Source organism: Paramormyrops kingsleyae, chromosome 15 (genome assembly GCF_048594095.1).
Source record: "Paramormyrops kingsleyae isolate MSU_618 chromosome 15, PKINGS_0.4, whole genome shotgun sequence".
Lineage (NCBI taxonomy): Eukaryota > Metazoa > Chordata > Actinopteri > Osteoglossiformes > Mormyridae > Paramormyrops > Paramormyrops kingsleyae.
The window spans coordinates 3,952,037-3,971,406 of NC_132811.1; the positions used below are offsets into that span (position 1 = coordinate 3,952,037).

The following is a 19,370-nucleotide window of genomic DNA, read 5'->3' on the forward strand; positions in this document are numbered from 1 at the left end:
TGTGTCAGGTACCGGAAGCTGGACACACAGATTAGTTTCCCAAAATGACCCCCCCCCCCCCCCCCGCAGGGTGCTCCATCATCGTACATCTTATCGACAAAGCAAAGACACACCCATCCGCCCATTATCTCCTCTGTTATCCAGTGGAGGGTTAAAATCCCGGAGGTCTGATGGTCCCCTAATTGGGCAACAAGAGGCTGACAGATCACAGCTATTGTGAGTGGGGGGGGGGGGACACTAACTTAATGACAGAGCATTATGCGCTGGGGAGCTCCGGGATCTTGTGGGGGGAGTCACAGAGGGCACTGAGAGACATGCCACTTGGAAAACAGAGATAGGTGAAATGTTCTGCCCATAGTCTTAGTTTGCTCTGAGGTGAACGTATCTTAGAACAAAGGTTCTGCAAGGTCAAGCTTTCATGGTAGTAGTGGTGTGCAAACAGGCACTCGGAACGATTTTACCACGATTTCAGACCCGACGGCTGAATACAAAACAGGGTTTCCCAGCCCAGTCCTTGGGAATCCCCCAGACGGTCCACGTTTCTCTACCCCCCAGCTCCCTAAATATGGACTGTTTGAGAGGGAGCAAAAACGTGGACCGGCTGCGGGTCCCCAGGACCGGGCTGGGAAACGCTGCTTTACAGAGATCATCACTGGCATCACAAGTGCCAGGTTCTGATGCCACAGGCAGCCGAATCTCCTAACATGCATGAAAGAAATAAATCATTGTAGATTCTGAAGAACAGTAATAATTTAAAAACATGACGAAGCTGGTGAGAGATGCTTGGGGGGGGGGGGGGGGGGGGGGTTAGATCTGCTGGCAAGCTGCTCCTGCACCAGACTGAAAGCTGAAAGTAGGGCTCCCCCCCCCCAGTAGGGGGTCCACAGGCTTTTCTCCGGGCCTGTGTCCGCCATCCCAACCCCTACTGACCCCCCAGCAGTCAAAGGTGATCAGAGAGAGCAAGCTGATCGAATTTGCTAATGAAGGAGAAATGCTTTAAGCTGTTTCAGCCCACATGCTCAAATCGCGGAAGCTCCTGATACACCCTGCCCCCCCCCCCATCTCAGCCACCTTAACATTGTGCTCGTATTGATCTGGGCTTACCGGATCTTTGGGATCTGCGGTGCCCGAGCCAAGCTGGAGAAACGCGTGCTGACATGTGAGCAGTGTGTGGTGGTGTATGGGGGGGGGGGGGGGCGAGATAAAGGGACTCTTTTTTTCATCCTGTCCTCGAATGCAACATCTGCCAGAAGGGACTTCACAAAACGCAAGAGGACAGAGCAAGAGAGAAATGGGAGGATAAAGGAAGGAAAGAAAAAAAAAACAGGCAGAGGAGGATGAGAGAGAGACACAGAAACAGTAACCAAAGCAGACGTCAGACGCCCCTGTGTGGAGAGTGATGAGTGATACCTGCATACCTAAACCCAGACTGACTGCACCGTAGACCACACTCCATCCCAAACCCCCACAGTTCAATAACACCATCAATTCTTACTTTAACACTTTTAATAGAAAACAAAGAAACAAATACAAAAAAAACTCTGCAGCATATTTACAGCCAAAGTGTTCGTCGACATTGTGGATATTATTGTGCCTTACACAAAATTGAACGTTAATCAAGTATCTTCTTAAATATAATATTCTATCTGCATTTATTGCATGTTTACCTAACGCAGTGTTACTCACAGGACAGGGAAGAATACAGCTGTGCAAACAGGCCACTGTACCAGTGAGGGGAAATTGACCTCACTGTACACATCCCACATTGGCTGGGTTTGGACAGGTGGGACAGTGCTGGATGTCCGTCGCATGTGGGAATGCAGCGTTGCAGGACTGATTTCTCATACGCAGGTTCTGTTTTCTTTCTTAGATTTTCCTTAGATCACACGTCCTGAAAGGAAAACTAACCCCCAACATCCTTTTTAACCCCTCCATCCCCCCACTTTTGACAATATGTACAATCAAGCTCCTTTACAAAATGCTAATCCTGGCTTTATTCGGCACCCATGTCATTAAAGCTCTAATGAGCTTCCCTAGACATGTATACCAGGGTCTGCTGTCTGGTCAGTGCTGCTCTCTAATCACAGATATTTGCACATCATGGTCAGAGTTGTGTTGGTGGCTGAGAGCTCATGAAGATCTCGACAGGGCCTAGGAATGGTTAGTTACAGGTTTGCGCGCGCCACACGCATGCGGACACGCCCCCACCCCCCTCGCATCTACCTTGACAAGAGCTTGTTAATGCAGATCATTTCTCATCAACGGGGCCCCTCCCCTGAGAAAGAAAGCTCTGCTTGGGTGCGGTCAGAGCATCGCCTACCGCGCTCCAAGAACCACAGTGATCCAGATACCGTTCCCCAGACTAGCTGCAAAGTTCCTCTGTTCCGCTTAAAAAAAGGGATTTAAATGCAGGGCAGCTGGACTTAACTGTAAACAAAATATACGGACAGCCCGTCAGGTGAACTCTCACAGTTCATTCACAGGGACCTGTCATCTTATTTCTAGCTGAAGGATTCAGCCAATATAGAAACCAACAACAATAATAATAATAATAATAATAATAATAATAATAATAATAATAATAATAATGACGATAACAGTTAGGATCGTCATGACAACAGAAGAAACACTGTGGGACAAGCCCAGCTTCACAGAACACTTCGGCTACGCGACTGACCTGGGACCAGCGTGACAGAGCGCCTCTCCACAGTGACCCTAACACGCCATCCCCCTAGACCATCCTTCACCTTCAGCTCCATCACGGTCTCGCTGGGCCGGGGCCGAGCTCCAGGCCCCACATGCCCCCTTCAGTCTCTCCGCTTTCAGTCCCTCTCAGCAGCCATTGGGGGTGGGGGGTGGGCGGGTGATGGCAGGGGTGTCCATCATCTTTTCACCTTGGCATCCTCCCGGATCTTCCACATCATCAGCTGCATGCAGGCACTGGCGTCCTCACTGGAGTCGTGCCCCTCCACTGGCGAAACGGGGGGGAGAGGGGGGTCCGTGAGTAGGACACACTCCGCTGGGGTTCCTCAGGATGCCACCCCTCCGATGGGGTCACCGTACCACCTGAGGGTCCCCCAGAGACGACAGCATCTCTCCGCGTACCCTACCGTATCAGCCATGCCTCTTCAAGTGATTCAAGTATTACTACAATAACAACAACAACAAATGCCAGCATGTTGACCCCAGAGGTTTTTTTTCTCCCTACTTGGGAGTTTTTTGTTCCTCTCCTCTGTTGTCACCTGGCTTTATTTTTCATTTCTTTGTCTTTCCTTTTCCCCGTTTTTGTATTATTCTGTCTGTCAATGAAGTTATAATGTACCACAACACACCCACGTAAAGCACCTTGGGGCAACACTGTTGTGAAAGACACGATATAAAAATAAATTGAATTCCTGGTTCCGAAATCCTGAACCATCTTGACAGTTCCTGCACACTTCAGTGTGTCGCTTTCCTACCACAGGAACTGGGACCTTTGGGCTAAATAAGCTTGGGAGATACAAAAAGCTCGTAAGTTGAATTTCATACAAAACTACAACGCCACCCCAAACGATGCAGAATGAACAAGTTGTTCTGTAAATTACTGGGGGCATCAATTATGAGGTCCAATAATACAGGTTCCATATTGGTTCAGGACACAGCAATTTAATTTTATTTTAACACCTATTGACATGTTTATAATTCATTATTTAATCTGGCCAGGATATTGATCTTACGTTTTCCAAAGAATAAAAAATGATGTAATGTTATTCTGCTTATACCCACTGGCAAGTCTAACCGCCTGCAGTGGTAATCTTAGACAGATGTAAGTTAGTTATTGATTGAATTTTCTGATGCAGAAATAAGGAGACAAAAGCAAAAAACGTAATTTAATGCGATGGAGACAGAAAAATAACTCCATCTGCTCAATTTTTGTTCCACTATCTTTCCCCGCACTTCTGCATAACTTCCAAGTTCGCGCCGGTGCTCGTGGTCACCTAACCACGTCTTAAAGGACCTTGCTTTGTGCATTGGGGCACAGTCATGCTGGAACAGAAAAGGGCCTTCACCAAATTGTTCCCAGAAAGTCGAAAGGATATAATTGTCCAAAATCTCTTGATACACTGACCTTCTCGTGAGAGGCACTATATTATTAGTCCGGTGTTTGTTTAGTTTTTGTGGACAATTTGGTTTTAGTCTTATCTATAATCTTTAATCTTCAATGTGTTCTTTTTTTGTATTTCCCTTGTTCCCAACCACTTTTCTTTAGTTTTAGGGTGATTCTAAGGACGGCAGCAACATGGACAACGAAATGACATTGAATGGATCCACATCTACTCCGTGCAAGCTCTCCACTGGTGTCCCTCAGGGCTCAGTTCTTGGTCCTCTTCTGTTCTCCCTCTATACTAAATCTCTTGGCAAAGTCACATTCTCACCTGGGTTCTCTTATCACTACTATGCAGACGACACCCATCCTTTCCTTTCCTCCTCTAGACTCTCAAGTATCCACTTGGATCTCTGATTGTCTGGTAGCTGATCCATCCCCATACCAAGACCTTGCGATCTCCCTGGACAACTCTATGATTTGTCCTTCATTGAGACTTACATAGCACTTACATAAGTAGCTCTGGCTAAGGGCGTCTGCCAAATGCTGTAAATGTAAATGTACTCTCAAGGGTCAGTCAATTGTCTATGGCTGAAGATAAACGTACCTTTTACAATACAGAAGTGGACTCTGGGGGGGGGATTGGGGAGCTGTATTGGGAGGTTCTGATTATTGGGGCTGGTTAAACCCCCCATCCCCCCTGTAAGCCACACCTATGATTACGGATACATTGATGTTGTTTATACCTTGGAGAACAAACCCATACCAAGGCTGTACCCTTTATCTGACAGTCTAGGTTACTGCACTGTCACCATGTTAGCAGTTCATGTCTTAACATTTAACAATGGCCTTTAGGTTAGGAAACCTGTAGCCCCTTCTGACACAGAGATGTCTCAGATTTGAATGCACTCTACTGAATTCTGGCTTTGAAGCAAACTTGTAGCTGCAGCTGGTCAACCCCAGTGTCCTGAGTTCCCCCGAGGAAGATGCTCACCGTTGTCCTGTATGATGCGTTTGAGGTAGTCTGCCATGAGGCTCCGCAGGGCTCGCTTGTAGGGCAGGCCCAGGCGGTGGGGGAAGACTATAGCAGTGTCCACCACGGTACTGTGGAGAAGCTGCGGAGCAAGGGATGGGTGTCAGAAGTCAGCAGCATCCCAGCAGGGCCCCCATGGGGCACGGGGATATACCTTAAGTGCAAAGAGGTCACTCTCCAGGCTGTGTCCGATAAGGATGGAATCGGCACTGAACATATTGAGCAGCACGGCCTGGACGTCACGCAAGGTGATGGTGGTGCTCTCCAGGTCCTCTTGCGTCACCCCCGAGAACCTGGGTTCGAAAACAAACAAGAATAAAACAGACCACAGATTTATAAACAGCCTAAACAAACACTGAACAACGAAGCAGCTGCCTTTCAAAGGTTTACAAGAACTAAAGTCTGTGACATTTGGCTGTATTTTCCAAGTGACCATTAGTGCAGATCGTTATTATTAAAGTAGGTGTGGAGATCAGGTGTGGTTCATCAGAAAGCAGGTAGCATGGAAAACCTGCTGGATTCCTGGCTCTCCAGGATCAGGACTGCCTACCCCTGATATACAGTCTGAATTTGTAGGGAATTCTTAAATCCTGTGAGTGTGATATTGCTTAAAGGTGAATGCGGACTAAGCGAGCTGCTTCTCTTCACTGTCTGCTGTTGGCAGTGCGGTGAGCAGAGCCCCCGGGACACACCGGGTGTTGTAGTCCACCACTCTGCTCTCCGGCTTCACAAAGGTGTCATAGATGACCTTCAGCTGCGAGTTGATGACCGTCACCCTGGTCAGCTCCAGGCCGTGCTTCGTGTAGCACTGCCAAGGAAGAAGGGAAACACTTCTGCGCATCTCCCACACAAAACGAATACTGTGGTGGGAGGGAGCAAAAATGTGGACCGACTGTGGGTCCCCTAGGACCAGATTGGTTAACACTGCACTAATTACTGCAGCACCTGGTCTCCTGTATGGAAAGCTTCGATTTCAGCATGCTGGGAAATACCGTCCAGGGCCCATCTACCATTGATCCACACCCAGAAAAGGCTACAAACCATTTCACAGTCGAGGGCGAAGACTCCCACGTTCCCATCAATGGGCAGAGGCTTGCTGAAGGTCTTCACGTAGCTGTCCAGGGACTCCTTCCGGCCGTCCTGCACGTGTTGCTATGGGCACAACGGACTCGGATCATTTCCTCACTCAAAAGCAAGACAAACCCTAAAAATTTCATCACAGTATGGATGCACAAAGAGACACCCTATATTGTGTATATAGACTAAAAACAATATTAATTCAGCCAACAGAACAATCTTTGTTTGCAAATCCTGCAGCTGGCTCCAGCAATGCTGCCACCTTGTGTACAAATCTGACTTTGGCGCTTTCAACGTAGCCCATTAATAAGGAGCTAAATTAAGCTTACCTTGGATACCTGGCAACCAGGGGAGCCCACCAGCCCAGAGCAGCAGCTGTACTGAGTCTCCCAGCCCCCTGGCACTGAGGGCACAGAGACGGTTAGCTGGGTGCGGCGCAAAAAAAAAAAGCATGGCGAGAGCCGACCGCGGTAACACGCTTAAATCGCTCATGTCGCTTTTTAAGCTCAGGCTTTGTTTCTGCTCCAGCAATGTGACTCTCCAGAATGCCCCAGGCCTTTCCAGGTGCTCTAAACAAAGGCTTCTCTAGCCCGGTCTATGAGGGAACTTTCTATCCAAAAACAAGCACTAATTAAAGCTTACAATAAAAGCCTGCAGGGACCTGAGGCCTGTGCCACTAAGCAAGATTTGTCAGTTAGGTAATGAGTCTGACTTAAGGTATCCCAGCTTAAATGGATTTTATCTTCGTTCACGTACAATTGACCCAGACTACCTTAAATCTATCTTGCTAACCCAAAAATCCAGCTTACGGGCTCCTGGCTTACCAACAGGGAACTGAATTACAGGTCATTGTTCTAATCAGTGGGGGTGGAACACATACTACAGTGGCGCTATGAGACCCATCCTCTAGCCCTATATGACTATGGCTGCTGAGCCCTGGTATACATCAGGGATGTGCATCTCCATCACTGAGGCCGATGTGATACACATCTCTATGCACTGGCAACAATTTGATACATTAAAGATACATATGAAGCAACTGCAATACAATGTGATTCATCCCAATCGTGCTGCAGTTTCAACACAATGTGACTCAATGTGATACCATGCAATGCAAAAGAATATGAGGTTGTGCAATTCGAATGGCATAGATACAGAAACATTTCAGAGAGGGGACATCAATCTGAATAGTTATTGGTCAAAATTACTGGTCACATTTCTAAATAATAAAAGTATTCAATAAATTGAATTTTACTGTTAAAATCAACACATTCGAAGTTCATCTCAAATTGCATCCAGCGCACGCTTTTTTTGAAAAAAAAATCAGGGCAATCACATTGTGAACTTTTAATGTCCGTACACGGATGTCAATCGGTGAATCTTACCATCCCCAGTATACATACAGTAAAACACTGGGAAGGATACTGGACAGGATACTGACCCACCGGAGGAGTCAGATCTACAGAACATGCTGAATGAGGCCATAGGCCTAGTCACAGTCACTCCCGGTCCACTTGGTTAGAACCTGACAGACACACACTCACATCACAGACCTCACAAGGTCCAGTTCAGCTGTCACTATCCTCAGTAATGAGATCAATTATTATTTACTATCTCCAGTCTAAGGAAACCTCAAACACTTTTCTTATGATAGATACAGAGAAAGATAAACACACATACACACATGTTTGTAATTATACCTTTGTGGGGACTCTCCATTCATTTTTATGAGGAAAACTCTAATCCCAACATGGCAACCTTAACCCCTACCCAGCCCTAACCTTCACCATAAGTAACCAAACTAAATACGAGACTTTTGGCTTTTTTCGTTTTTTGATTTTCACAGACCTGAAAAAAGGTCCCCACACCGTCAAAATAACAGGTTTTTATTACATTGTGGGTGACATTTGATCCCCACAATATAATATAAACATCATTGTCATACACACACACTGAGGGTCACCTTTGTGCCGACGCAGGCGCCCCCAGTGGAAGGCGCACTCCTCTCTCCGGACACAGCTGCCGTTAGCAGTGATCCTGTACTCCGCCCCACACCTGCAGCAGATCTTGGCCAGTGCTGGTGAGGCAGTGCAGACAGTGAGCCAAAAGAGGAAAGCGCAACATAGGAAGCTCACCACCAGAGGGCGCCACTAAGACAGAAGGGGGACCCACGATCTGTGTTCTTCTTCTCCGGTAGGTTGTAGACCATGGCTCGGCCCGAGTGCTCGGGGTGAGGCCTGGGGTAGCCGTGCTCCTGCAGCTGCTCTTCTGTCATCAGGTAGGGCTTCAGCTTCTTGTACAGGGTGGCACCTGGGTCAAAAAGCACTAAATGCTGCTACTGCAAGCTTAAACCAAGTATGCACCCACTCATAAGACCACAGACATCTTTCTCCACTATTAGCTCACCCTAAGTGGCTCTCACCCCCCCCCCGCTCCGCCTTCTGCTGTCTTTGTTTACTAGCACAGGGCACTGGGTGTGTTTATATATTTATATGTTTAAGTGCTCTGGGCAAGGTTTTGCTGGGAAGGGCAAGGTTATTAAAATAAATTGAACTTAATTGAATACAAGCATGAAAGGGCTTTTTGTTTGACTGCCAGGGATGACGTCAGGTAGAAGGTGCCAACGATGTGAAACGAACGGAAGGTCTTTCAGTCCTGCGGGAGCAGACAGACCTCGGCCTGAAACGCTGCACTATGTCGCCTCTCTGGTCACCACGCTCCTCACATACTGGCTATTTTACATTCAGATTTCTTTGTTCAGCAGACCCTTTTATCCAAGGCAACATACAATTAAGAAAGGAGGGTCAACCAATCCCTGTAACAGCCAGGATTAAGGGCCTCGCTCAGGGGCCTGACGGTGCAACGACTGTGCTGACCTGGGGTTTGAACCTGCAACCTTCCGATCATGGGCTCTAACCCACAGCTAAGCAGCTAAGACTGCTATCAGGGTGGCTCTGTATTGCAAATATGCGGCGACGAGGGTGGGGACCAGACATCTAGAGTGTCCAATGAGAAAGAGACAGACGATGACTCACCGATGAGCTCCTCCTCCTGCTGCTTACCCATCCGGTTAACAGTGAAGCTGGTCTTGGCAGCCAGACGCCCCCCCAGCACCTCCTCGTGGGACAGAGACCTTTTGTGGGCTTTCACAGCTGGGCTCCCTGGGGGGAAATTCGCAATGAAGCCTCTGTTATGACCAAGACCAGCACAGCTGTCTGTATAAATACACCACACTGTACCGCACGCGTCCGTCATCATGGACACGCCAGTGACGGGTCTACGTACTGGGCGCATGCACAGCTGCAGTGCTGCTTTTGCTGCGAAGCTTTTTCAGGGTGTTGACGGCCACGTTCAGGTAGATGTTCTTGCTGCTGCTGCGCTCGTACACCACCTTCTCTTCATCCAGACCCTGGGAAAGCGGCACAGACCGACTTCGGCTTACGTCGGCCTCACCGAACAAGGATCCAGGTCGACACTCTACCTGCTGTTACCTGGAGAACCTTGCTAAAGTCCATGAACGCGACCCCCTAATCGGGTTCTAGTGGGCATATCTCCACCACCACTGCCACTCACCATCTGGAAGGCCGTCTCTGCGGAGGTGCAGAACTTGAGGCACTCGTCGATGAAGGAGTTGAGGTATCGCTGGCGCACGCCGGTCGGCACTTTGGCGCCGAACTCAGTGGGAATGACCGGCCGCTTGAGGGAGGAGCTCTGGCCGGAGATAAGGAACCATCGAGTCACTTCAATCAGACAGCAACGTTATGAGAAATCCTACGACACTCTATATGACAGGAAAGTAACTATTTATAGTATAAAGGCACCAAACACTGCGGACTACCTACTCAGATGAACAATACCACTAGTTTGAGGACACCGCAAAGAACGTAAACAATGAAGATCGGGTCCGAAAGCAAACCGGAGGAGCGAGGCCACAGTGCCAGTGTGCTTCCCCAGATTACACACCTTGGCAGTCTTACTGAAACACCTACCTGGAGCGTGGGTGTGTGCGCTACCCTCTTCTGCCCCAACGTGGAAGAGGTCTTGGAGAGGATTCCGGCAAACGTGTGCGACTTCAGTGAAGACGTCCCTGGAGATGCCCCGCTGCCGGACTGCTTGCTCAGTGCGGGACCTGCAGGGCATGTCGGATTAATGAACCACGGCTCATTTGCCAGTTGCCTACTGTCTCATCCATACTGAGGATTTGGACATACTGCTCACTTCGCATACTGTATTTTGCCTACGAAATAGCAAACAAGTATGTGATTTCAGAAGCGCCCACAGAGATACATACTAGACCATACAAGGGCAAAAGACTAAAGGTATATGAGTACAGTAACAGAACCTGCGGAGGAGAGGGCCGGGTTGGGTCGATGTGCCACCCTCCTCTTCTCCCCGAGGAGCCCGGCAGCAGGGCTGGACGTGGCGGCCGCCATCTTCATGGCCGTTGCCAGCTGAGCAGCCTGCTGCTGGGCGATCTGCATGCGCTGGTAACAGACCTCCTGTGCCGTCGGCCTGCGGTACGGACGCACCACGGGCTTTGGGCTCAGCTCCACCTGCTGGGCACGAGGGAACCATTGGTTCACCTTCTGGTGAATTTAAGCAGCTTACCTGTCCTATTCTTAATAATCACTGCTTATTCTTTCAATAAAAGAGATGCAAATGGACACCTAAAATATTAGCATTGCTAAAGACTTCACTGCAAGTGTGGTAATTTAGCAAGTAACACTGATAAGTTAGTATAAAACACTCCTTTCAGTAGGGCTGAATCAAACGCATAATAATGAACTCTTACATCTGGACTCTGAATAGTTATGAATACTGAGTACTGTTACCATACTTTTTTTCATAATATTTATTTATAGGTGCTGGACAATTTGTGTGTGCATTTTCTTTTTAATGTAATGTTAATGCATTTTATACATTCTTTTGTATGCCATTTTAAAATAATGAAAACTTTTGCAAAACTTTGCTTTTTATTATCATGGCAAAATATTTTATCATGATAATAATCAATATTGACTGATATGGAAGAAAATATTACGATATAATTCAAAATCATTATTTTCAATAATAATTCATTATTTCTTTGTTTTGATGCTTCATTTATGCTTAAAGGGGCAGAGAGGCTTTAGGACCATCTCTCCATCTAAGTTGTTCTGCTGGGAGTTGCCTGGTTTTGGAGATACCAGGGATAGAAATGTCGATCTTTTCTCTAATATAATGGGAGTGAATGGCATTCTTTCTGTGACGGTTAAAGTGGGAAAAAAAACACATTTGAAAAATTCATCAGCAATGTCTCCTACCAGAAATCATGGCCTGGTTATTTAAGATAATCCAGAGTCTTTGTAGTGAACAGTTTAATGTATGAGCTATTTTCTTCTACCGAACTCCACACACCAATCGTATCACGGCGCAGAAGATACAAGTATGAGCACCCCGACGATATCTTCTGCACAGTGATACGACTGGTGTATGGAGATCGGTAGACATACACTCACAGAGGAAGTGACCTCATTAAATTATATCGAACTTCCATTAAGCATTTGGCATATTGATTAAGAGGAAAATTATATCATGACAATTATCGTTATCGTTTAATGCCCAGCCCTACTTTTTAAGCACTGAGTCATACTGAATAGACAGCTTGATTATTGCAGCTACACCTCCAACTATTCATACTCACGTTTCCCTTGGCCAGGAAGTGGGAAACCCTTTTCTTCTGGCCTGGGAAGAGGGTGGTTAACATGCTCTCAGCACCTTCATTCTCCTCGAGATCTTTAGCTGGCTGCGACTGAAGAAAACAAATAATGTCAAGCACAGGTACAGAACCAAGGTGGCTCATCCTGTCCTCACAAACCATAGACTCTGCTGGGCTTCATGCCAAATAGCTTTACTGAGGTAATTACAGACGCTCCTCTACTTACAAACTTTCAACTTACGATCTTTCAGACATACGAACGAAGAGGACTGCAAGTCCAAATTGTGTTTGTTGGGCTCCCGTTTCCTGTCCGCAACATCAATTTTTCTTTCCGCCTAGTACGCCTTCTGGCCGCTACTCCCGCCGCGCAGCAGCGTAGCGTGCGTACTCCCAGCATCCTAGTTCTTTGTACTTGTATATACCCTTAAAATGATGTTGAATAACGACTTACGAACATTTCAAGTTACGAACGGCCGTTTGGAATGAAACTTTCATAAGTAGAGTAGCGTCTGTATAACGAAATCAAGGGGCATCTCCAGGTCATTCAGACATTACTCCAGGCATTAATGAAACATACGAGAATCTCTAGGAGAGAGAGCTCCACCCGGCCTATGGACTGAAGACATAGCTTGACTTGTCTCCTTACAAACATTAGCTACAAGTTCGGCCGAGAAAAGCATCCATCCCTCCATCTCTAATAGCCACTTTTCTTGCTATGTGGCTTTGCTTTGCATTTTCTCCTCAAAATTGCTCCTTCTGGATCCATCATTCTAAACTCCCCAAAAAAATACACCCACCCTCTCTGGCATTAAAGAAGAGCACTGCCAGTTACACATGCTTGGTCACCGTGGAAACTCTAATCACAGCTGGCGGGCGTGAAATACGTGGGAGATGTTATCAGCCAAGCATCTCAGTATCCAAGCACTGACTCAGTAGACTCTATTTCAGATCCTAACCATGCTCTTTAACATGCACACAAACAGATCTGTAAAACACATGCACTAGCACAACTCCGTTCCTCCCTTGCAGCTTCCCATGACTCATACAGAGGGACACGGCACCTGCTTTGTCTGTCTCCCTTTGTCTTCTGTCTTGACGTCCTTTGATTCATTGAATATGCGAAGGCACTCCTCCATAGGGTCAGAGTCAAAATCCAGGTCCACTTGCAAGCTGGAGAAGTCATCCTCACTTCCACCACCACTGTCACCACCCCCGTAATCATCTTCATCATCATGACCAACAGCAAAGTCCACCTGCTCCCCGCCTTCATCCTCTGAGGAAGAGCCGGTGACTTCAGAAGCTGTCCTCTTACTAATCATCAAACCTCTCCTCTTGAAAGCAGCTGCTGACTTTCTCACCACATTTCCCTCTTCCTCTTCTTCTGCGCTATCATCCCCAAACAGATCTGCATGACTCAGAGACCTTGGCTTCTCTTTCTGAAGTTTAGAGGGTTTGATATCTGAAGACTTCTTGGTTTCAGTCCTCTTATCTTTACTACTACGATCGCTCCGATGGCCCTTCTTCTCTTTCTCGTGTCTATTGCCCTCCAGTTTCCCATTCTTCAATTCATGAGACACAGATAACCCCTTGCTGGCCTTTTCAGAAACCCTGAGCCCCTTGGGATGGCTTCTCCCTCTCTCCCCGACTTTCCGCCCAGATTCCCCTTTCTTCTCTGCTTTCGAACTCTTCCCATCACTCTTCACCTTATGCAGATCCTTACAGCTCTTGGTCTTGCTGTCCTTCACCTGGACCATCTCTTCTGCACTCTCTCCCTCGCTTTTTCCATCCTTCTTGAGCTCCACTTTGCCTGATTTCTTAGCAGCAGGCTTTTTACCATCTCGGCCAGCACTTCCTGTCGTTTCCTTTGAACTATAACTCTTTTTATAGGATTCCTTCTGGTCACTGTCTCCTTTCCCCGATTTGCTGCTTTTCTTATTACTGCTTTCACTTGCCGTTTTCTTCCCTGTGGCTCGATCATCTCGGAAAACAAATTCCAGGCTCTCCGAGTCCTCTGAGTCACACACTGTTGACCTCCCCACCCTTTTAGTCTCTGAGCTTAGCCGCTGCCTCATCTTACCAGCGGAGGCACATTCCCCTTTCTCATCACCCCGGACCACGGGGTCTCCTGTGGGCACAGTTCTGTTCTTTTTCTTCTGGAGGCGGCTGACAGAAGTTGGCCTGTACTCCAACCCAGAACTCTCGTCATCAGACTCTGAAAAACTTGCAGAATACTTTTTGGAATCAAAGACTACTGTTGGCTGCTGCCTCGCCTTCTTTAGAGTTGGTACATAACTGTTGTCTGATTCATCTACAGCCTGCTTCTCCGCTATAGCAGAATGGCCCCTCTTCTTGTTCCCCAACGGTGCCTCAACCTCTGCTACACCCATGCATTTCTGCTCTTTAGGGCTCCTGTTATTCTTGTTCCCAGGATGTGCTGAGAAGTTAGACAGAGGGTCATATTCTAAATCAGTGGGGGGTTTGGAGTTGTCCAGTGTGTATTTGCACTTGGAGGAAGAGCTGGGAATTCTTGGGGGACTTGGAGGGGGAAACCGAAGAGTCCGGGAGGAAGGAAGAGGCTTTTTTGTGGCTGTTTTGGTGACAGTAGTGGGCACATATTCCAGGGCACTTGCATAGGTGTTCTTATCATCAGAGTCCAAGGTGTATTTGCTGGAACAGGGGGTTGGATTATAATCAGCCGCTGGACTTATTTGGTAGCTGCTTGGGTCGTATTCTAAGGGGGTGGCAGAAGCCTTATGTCTCTTGGCACCCGACTGGATGCTACTGGCAGTAGGATCATACTGCTGATCCCCGATGCGAGACAGTTTCTTCTGCTCACGCTCCACCTCATCCCGCATAGCCTCAATTGCACGGTTGACCATTTCGAGCTCCAGGGCCCCCTGACCCAGGGGGCCCACATCCGACACAAGCTCTCCATTCTGAACCTCTGGGTTGTATGGCTCACAGTCCGGTTCTGCAGAGAAAAATTAAACGTATTTTAAGTTATTACAAAATAAAAAAAAGACAAAACATTGTATAACAGTTAAACTTTAATTGAATACAACAAAAAAAATTTAACTATAGCTATATGAAAATACAACACCAGCTCAGACATATTTAGCTAGTTCAGGTTAATAAGTATTTTAAACTGACATAACTATTCAAGTATTTATTAAGACATCTGCGAAACAACTGAAACACAGACTTCGTTTTACTGTCGGAAAATGCAAGACACGTCATATGCGAACTGAGGTTTATTAATCTGAAATCACTGTTAAAAATGAACACGATAGAAAGTATGTATATGTATTGTGAGAGTGCTATAATTTAAAAAAGGGGGGAAAAACAGCAGCTCCTTTTTTTTCCTCTCTTATGCCAGCAGGAGAAAACACCGCCGCCTGGGGAGGGAAGTTTAATGCCTGCTTAAATACGCATTATACAGTGAACGACGTCACTCTGTACATGTTAAAAATCACAGATAATATGTATTGAGATCACTACTCAACCTCTTGTTTATGCCTGCAAGAATTTTCCACAAATACTACTACGAAACGAACACAAAGCACACTTCCATATTTTTAAAGAAAACAAAGCTATTCACCCTTTTGTTTGAAACAAGCTTGCAGCGGTTTTCTGTTATTTGCGTTAAGAGACTCCCTCCTCTGTCTGCTGTGCCTGAAGTGACAGTACGGTCTATTGCAGTTATCTCCATCGCTCCTCCCGTCATGGCTTTCCGAATAAAACGGGCAGTCAATCCCACGGAAGAAACCGGTGGATCTCAGCATCGTCCACGCACAACACTTTCATACCCGCTAAACCAAAACGGAACAAGACACAAGAAATGTTTGAGCGACGACCACTTTCAAACCTAGAGTATCGTTCACTACCGTTTAGCCTTCTACACATACAACACACAAGCATCCAAACGGCGCCATGTTTAGTAGAAGACAATTACAGAGGATGGACCCCACTGTCGCACGTGTTGACGTCATTAGGTAGTCCGATAATCTGCCTGGCTGCCGAATATTGGTATGAGTAGAAACTTGATTGAACTTTCCCTTGTAAATTATAAACATTGTGTACAGGCTAAATAGCACATGACCCTGATTTTATAGCCAATCAGGACCAACTTGTAGTAATTTAACCTACTTTGTTGATAATTACGCAGCCTTCTACTGATTAGGTAATAGAGTTTGCTTATGTGGCGGCTGTGATTGATGTACTTACTACACCGCCATTTAGTTACGAGTCATGATGGGGTTGCCTCAGCTGTACTGTACCTCGCATCCGAACGGGCACAGGTTAAAGGAAAGACGAAAACAAAGCGGTTATGGCGTTTTATTTTCAACCATTACAAAATGCGTTACTTGAACTACAGCGACATCTGGTGGATAATATCGGCCTACGGAAACCAGACTAAAACCAAGCAAGGGAGATCATGTCAAGATTGACTGGTGGTTCATAGGCTGGGCTGTACTACTTTGACATGGTACCTCAAGATGAAGACATTGAAGCTTTATTGAAAAATACTTCACATTCTGTAACCAAAAGGAAAACTTCTAGGCCAACGCACAACACTTGTCCCAAACATATACACGATTCTTGAATTGCAAGTGGCTTTAAACCGTAGTGACCAAACCGTAAGAGATTCACATTCCGTGCAATGGCACCAGTTGCCATTTGATGGAATTTATGCCCCTTTTAATAAAAAGGCTTCAACTCTTACGGAGAAGCTTCACTTTCATTACCTCGACCCCCCACCAAGCTTGAGTTTTCGCCAAGTCCCCAACCCAGTGAAGCCCCTAGACTTTGCTTCAGAATTACTGGCGGCCATTTCCATGTCGGGTCCGCTTTGTAGGACCACAGCTGCCCCAGCAATGTTCGGCAATAAGCAAAAGCGGAGACGTTCCCCAGGTACAGTCCATGCTTGAGCCACAGTGAGCCTTCTGCGGAGATCCAGCTCTGGTCATCTTCAGGCGTGACGCTGGTGGCCATCCTGGATAAATTTCGATCACAGTTAACGCCTCTTCACCAAAAAAATAAATAAAAACTAAACCCCACACAATGTGGGGGAATGTGCCACCTAAGGTCCAAACGTAAGATGTAAAGAACAAATAAAATCACTAGGTAAACATCTAAGGTTTGTTAGAGCAGTACCTAGTCGGCTAGCTGCAAGTAAATGGCGTTGAAAAAAAATAAAGATAAGGAATGCAATGCAGCTAGAGCGCCGTAAGTAAAACTTACATTTTTTCCCCCCCAAAAGTCCAGCCCCTGATAGTTCCTTGTGTGATAAATCACGTTTCCAGCATTTCTTACCTAGTCTATACTGTGGCTCAAGCGACAGGTAAAGCGTTCCGATAAAAAAAACAAACGTAAAGATATTTCGCCGCGAAATAAAAATTTGGCTAACTTAATAAACTTAGGAAAACCTACCAAATGACATTGCAAAGAGTCCGTACTGGCCCGTGTGGCGTGTTTTATCATGGCCCACAACCGCCAGCACACCTGCGCCGCAATCAGTCATCAGCCTAAAGTTGTTGCAACAATTAGAAATTATGTAACGTTAGGAAGCATAAGAATGAACTGTTTTCGTTCATCTAAATTGAATATTAATTATATGGGATTTTTTTGGGGGGAAAGTGGTAAAGAAGGGCGTTTTTGTAATAAATTACAAAACAAATTGAATCTGTCCTGGATTCCTAATGTTTTCTTTTCTCTCTCAAAGCAGGACGTCGAAGATCCCGATTCGTGTTTCTCTGTCACAGTTGTGTTATCGTGTTTACAAAAAGTAACTGGGAACAAAAATATATTTTAGTGATATTGTAGTGTACATCACTCATTTGCCAATTCCAGTACCATGTTAAGGGGGGTAAACCTGCCTCTTTGATCTTATATTTACTGCAACACTGAAGGCATGTAAAGTGGGCTGCATCGGCCCTGGGTTCTCTGGCAAGGGCACAACTTTGGGTTGAGCAGTGGGGGGTTGAGGTCGATCTCCACCCATTTAAGGGGGTCCACGAGGTTGTATTGGCTGGTTTTGATTACTACATCCCCCCATAATTTATGTCCATGTACTCTGGTTTTCTCAGATGGTCTAAAACATATGATTGATCTGCTTAAATAACCGTTAGTTTTTCTTTGTGTCTGTATTCAATGGACTGGTATCCTATCTAGGGTGTGTTTATCTGGAACGGATTCCAGGCTTACTGTGGCTCTGCATTATATAAGCAAGTGTGAATAAGGGGTGGATGTATTTTTTTTCCCTGTCCTTAAATATAATACTGCCATTGTCACCTTATCCTCACCCAGAAAAAGAGGAAAAACCAGTCAGGGAAGAGCATCACCTGAACTGCAGACGAGCTACCCTCCCACCTACAGAACGATCCCTGTAGGCCTACCAGCCCCAACAGGAAGGACGCAGCACTGCATGATGGGACATCACTGCAGCTTTCCATCATTGAAGAAGCACCAGAGGCACATGTTGGAGATAAATGTGCACAGGAAGATTTCCTCCACTTCGGAGGGGGGGGCACAGTGCTAGTTATACTTATTGTAGGCATTTACTCCCACCCAAAAAAGCAGCGAGTGGAAAAGCAGCCTCAGTTAGTCAACTCTCAAAGAGGGAAAATCACTCCAAAAGACAGGTTGAGTTTCCTAAAAACCAGTTCAGGAAACAGCAGCAAGTTCTATACAAATGACCTCTGCTGAAAAGATTTGTTTACAAAATTCCAAAAAGACTTAAGGGAGGTAAAACCACATGTAACCCTGGTGATATGGATATGGATTCTGCTAGAGCAGGGGTGTCAAACTGCAGTCCTGGGGGGCCGGAGCCCTGTGTAGCTTAGTTCTTTCCCTCTTCCACCACAAATGATTCAGTTCAACAGCTATGTGGTAATTAGCACAAGAAGTTGAATCAGGTGTGTTAAACGAGGGGAAACCCCAAAAATGTGCAGGGCTCCAGCCCTCCAGGACTGGAGTCTGACATCTGTGTGCTAGAACCAGGGAATTGTGGACAACAGCCCTCTTCTGCACAGGAAGACACAGCCCAGACTCCGGAAAACAAGTGGAGCAAAATACTTGAAAAAGTTATCCGTCCTATTGTTATCAGATCTGAAGCAAAGCTATGAATGACAATATCCGTATAGAACAGTGTTGCCCAATCCGGTGGTCAGGGACCCACAGGCGGGAGCTGGGAGGGGCCAGAAACGTGGACTGTCTGTGGGCCCCCAAGGACCGAGATAAGATTTAGAGGTAGGAATAATGGTCTACACTGTTCTCATCAGGTGACTAAAGTTGAAATAAACAGAAGCTTGAAAGAGTAAATACAGAGGGTACTTATAAAACAGATTCTCCTTTGGCAAAGATGGTTTTGGATCTTTGGTGCAAACTCAGCTGAACCTTAAACAAAACCTACACACCAGCAGCCTGTCCTTCAAGATGATGCCCAAAGGTGTTGCAGATCCCCCTGTCCAATACTAGAG

At 46.4% G+C, this 19,370-nt stretch overlaps 1 protein-coding gene and 1 long non-coding RNA gene across 5 annotated transcripts; both read right to left on the bottom strand.

The window, feature by feature from the left end:
- Positions 1–1,488: 1,488 nt before the first annotated feature.
- rexo1 (REX1, RNA exonuclease 1 homolog) lies at positions 1,489–15,862 on the bottom strand. 3 transcript variants are annotated; one of them, XM_023843780.2, is made up of 16 exons: positions 15,491–15,860; positions 12,954–14,863; positions 11,878–11,985; positions 10,537–10,747; positions 10,184–10,323; positions 9,768–9,905; positions 9,480–9,603; positions 9,230–9,355; positions 8,367–8,504; positions 8,158–8,271; positions 6,524–6,597; positions 6,159–6,269; positions 5,810–5,925; positions 5,272–5,410; positions 5,079–5,199; positions 1,489–2,971 (listed from the first exon to the last, which is right to left on the bottom strand). In XM_023843780.2, the coding sequence occupies exons 1-16, from the start codon at positions 15,672–15,674 to the stop codon at positions 2,883–2,885; spliced, it is 3,843 nt and encodes a 1,280-aa protein (XP_023699548.2). In that variant the 5' UTR covers positions 15,675–15,860; the 3' UTR covers positions 1,489–2,882. The 3 variants fall into 3 exon arrangements, with proteins under 3 accessions (XP_023699548.2, XP_023699547.2, XP_072555965.1); XM_023843779.2 differs by having other exon boundaries at positions 10,537–10,750; XM_072699864.1 differs by lacking the exons at positions 1,489–2,971; positions 5,079–5,199; positions 5,272–5,410 and having other exon boundaries at positions 5,903–6,269; positions 10,537–10,750; positions 15,491–15,862.
- A 349-nt stretch (positions 15,863–16,211) lies between these two features.
- LOC111860266 (uncharacterized) lies at positions 16,212–17,455 on the bottom strand. Of its 2 annotated transcripts, none has more exons than XR_002842005.2 (2): positions 17,206–17,455; positions 16,212–16,885 (listed from the first exon to the last, which is right to left on the bottom strand). It is a non-coding gene; the product is annotated as an uncharacterized lncRNA (long non-coding RNA). The 2 variants fall into 2 exon arrangements; XR_002842004.2 differs by having other exon boundaries at positions 17,134–17,455.
- Between the last annotated feature and the right edge of the window lie 1,915 nt (positions 17,456–19,370).